Source organism: Haplochromis burtoni, unplaced genomic scaffold (genome assembly GCF_018398535.1).
Source record: "Haplochromis burtoni strain Fernald_Lab_line unplaced genomic scaffold, NCSU_Asbu1 Contig_45, whole genome shotgun sequence".
Taxonomy (NCBI): Eukaryota; Metazoa; Chordata; class Actinopteri; order Cichliformes; family Cichlidae; genus Haplochromis; species Haplochromis burtoni.
Window position 1 is genome coordinate 2182545 of NW_024582406.1, and position 2209 is coordinate 2184753.

Sequence of the window (2209 nt, forward strand, 5' to 3'; positions counted from 1 at the left end):
TCTATCTATCTATCTATCTATCTATCTATCTATCTATCTATCTATCTATCTATCTATCTATCTATCTATCTATCTATCTATCTATCTATCTAAAGATCTACTATCGAAACCTGTCACTTTATCAAAGAAAGAAATTGAGACAGATAATCAAACCGAACAAGTACAAAGATTTTTGCATCACACAGGCATTTTAAAAGAAGAGACTCACCTGATTGCAGTGCTGTGGTCTTCCCCTGTGCGTGATAGTACTAACCTCAATGGAAATATGAATGATCCAGCTCATCTTCTTAGCTCATGTGCCCTTCTCTACTCTATGTCATGTGAACAAACAAAATCCGCATCTTTAAGCAGCAGCACACAGTTCAAATGACCTGCAGTGAGTGAGCCCAAAGAGCTGAATGACCCGCTGCAAAGTGAAAATATGGAGTCTGACTCTTGGTAAATACTGTCGTTGGTCCTACACAGCAACCCCCCACCCCCCAATGTATGTAATGTAACAGAATGCTTCATGTGATTTTTACATAACTTTGATGAATTAACATCAAAAAAGTCATTTTTTAAACAGAAACATTTTGCTTCTTGCAAAAATACTGTAGATAACTTATGATTAGTTCACAGATATGCAGTGTTTATTTAGTTGATAAAACTGCTAAAGACTACTTTAATGCTGTAAATACAAGAATTAGATGAAAGCAGTGCTTTCCCCAAATGTCATTATGTAGTGAATGTAGCTTGGCTATCTAGCAACAGCATTTTTCTTTTTTTTTGTTTAACACATTTTTATATGAATACTGCTATAACATGAACCAGCGCTAGCAAGATGTGGCTGATAGATGGAGGATGATAGTAAAAGTTTGAACTAATATTTGATCAAAGCTACCCAAACTATAACCCAACAGAATTATTCAAGCTGGGGAGTTGATTAAAGAACCCGACACATCGCCAACCCAACTCAAACTTTTTGATCTCCATTTCTTTGCGCTCATTTTCCAGTTGCATCTTTTCTTTGAATATTTCAGCATTTCCTCCAGTTTTCCAGATTTTTCTTGCAATCATCCTCTATTTCAATGATCATGTGTGCATCTTTTAACTTTGTTTCCAGTTCTGATACTTCCAGATGGATCTTTTTCTCCATTATTTGGTGTTCGAGCTCCAGCTGTTTATTTTTTTCCCCCAGCTGTGCATACTGACTTTTTATGTTCTCCGGCTCTTAAGGCTGCATACATTTCTCCTGGAGCTGATGTTTTTTCTGCAGAAGTTTATCCTTCTCCTCCAGATCTTTGTATTTCTGCTCCAGTTCTTATCTCTTCCAGATGTTTCTTACTCTCAAATTCCTTCTGCTCCTTGAGTACTTCAACTTGGATGTGTACATCGTTAACTTTAGTCACATCTGCCTTCTGTTGCTTCAATATTTTCGTTTTTGTACTCCAGCTCTTTTTTCCCTCAGGTAGCTTGCATTTGCCCTCCATTTCTTTAATAAAATCAGAGAAGGTGTCTACGCGAATGAAATTTCTTCTTTCATTCAGGAACCCATTAAGGTGACCCCATATTATTTACGATCTGTCCCGGTGGTTGTTACTCCATGGCTGAACACATGAAGGAATTTCTCCCATTCCAAGTACAAATTGCTGATAAAGCTAAGCTAAGCTAACACAGCCGTTTTTGGTTCTCTGAGTTAAAGCACATGCATCAGATTAAAGGGGGCCTCATAAATTGAATCTTTGTAATGTCAGACTTGGAGTCCCAGTTTTTCCTGATTGAGCTGTTTACAGGGTTTTTTTTTTAAGATAACCATTCATTTACAGACCACTTCTACTAGATTACTTGATGTTAAAGAAAATGTAAAATTCTGATGATTCTCCAGCAAGTTCTGTATTGGCCTTTTCCTTCTGATTTCCCAGTGCATTATGGGACAGGAATGAGAAATTTCTATCAGCAGTGTCATATTTACCTCATTTTGAGTTCATGCATGATACAGTTTTTGGTTTCTTGTTGTTGAACAAGCAGGGATATCAAGGTCCACAGGGGATATGAAGGTCGGGATTCAACATTGAAATACAGTCAGACCCACTGACCCTACAGTCTGTGGCTAACAGTTAATGATTCCCTATCTTACTTACAGTGGGGCAAAAAAGTATTTAGTCAGCCACCGATTGTGCAAGTTCCCCCACTTAAAATGATGACAGAGGTCAGTAATTTGCACCAGAGG

At 37.7% G+C, this 2209-nt stretch overlaps 1 protein-coding gene across 3 annotated transcripts in view; it reads right to left on the reverse strand.

Moving 5' to 3' along the window:
* Positions 1-2131, reverse strand: part of LOC102301335 — a 9605-nt gene extending 7474 nt beyond the window's left edge. For 2 of the 3 annotated variants that reach the window (XM_014334996.2, XM_005926736.2), the window contains exon 1: positions 209-2131. In XM_014334996.2, the coding sequence (XP_014190482.1) occupies positions 209-283 (75 nt within the window). In that variant the 5' untranslated portion in view covers positions 284-2131. The remainder of the gene's footprint in view (positions 1-208) is intronic. The other variant, XM_005926737.2, reaches the window with a different exon arrangement.
* Positions 2132-2209: the final 78 nt, after the last annotated feature.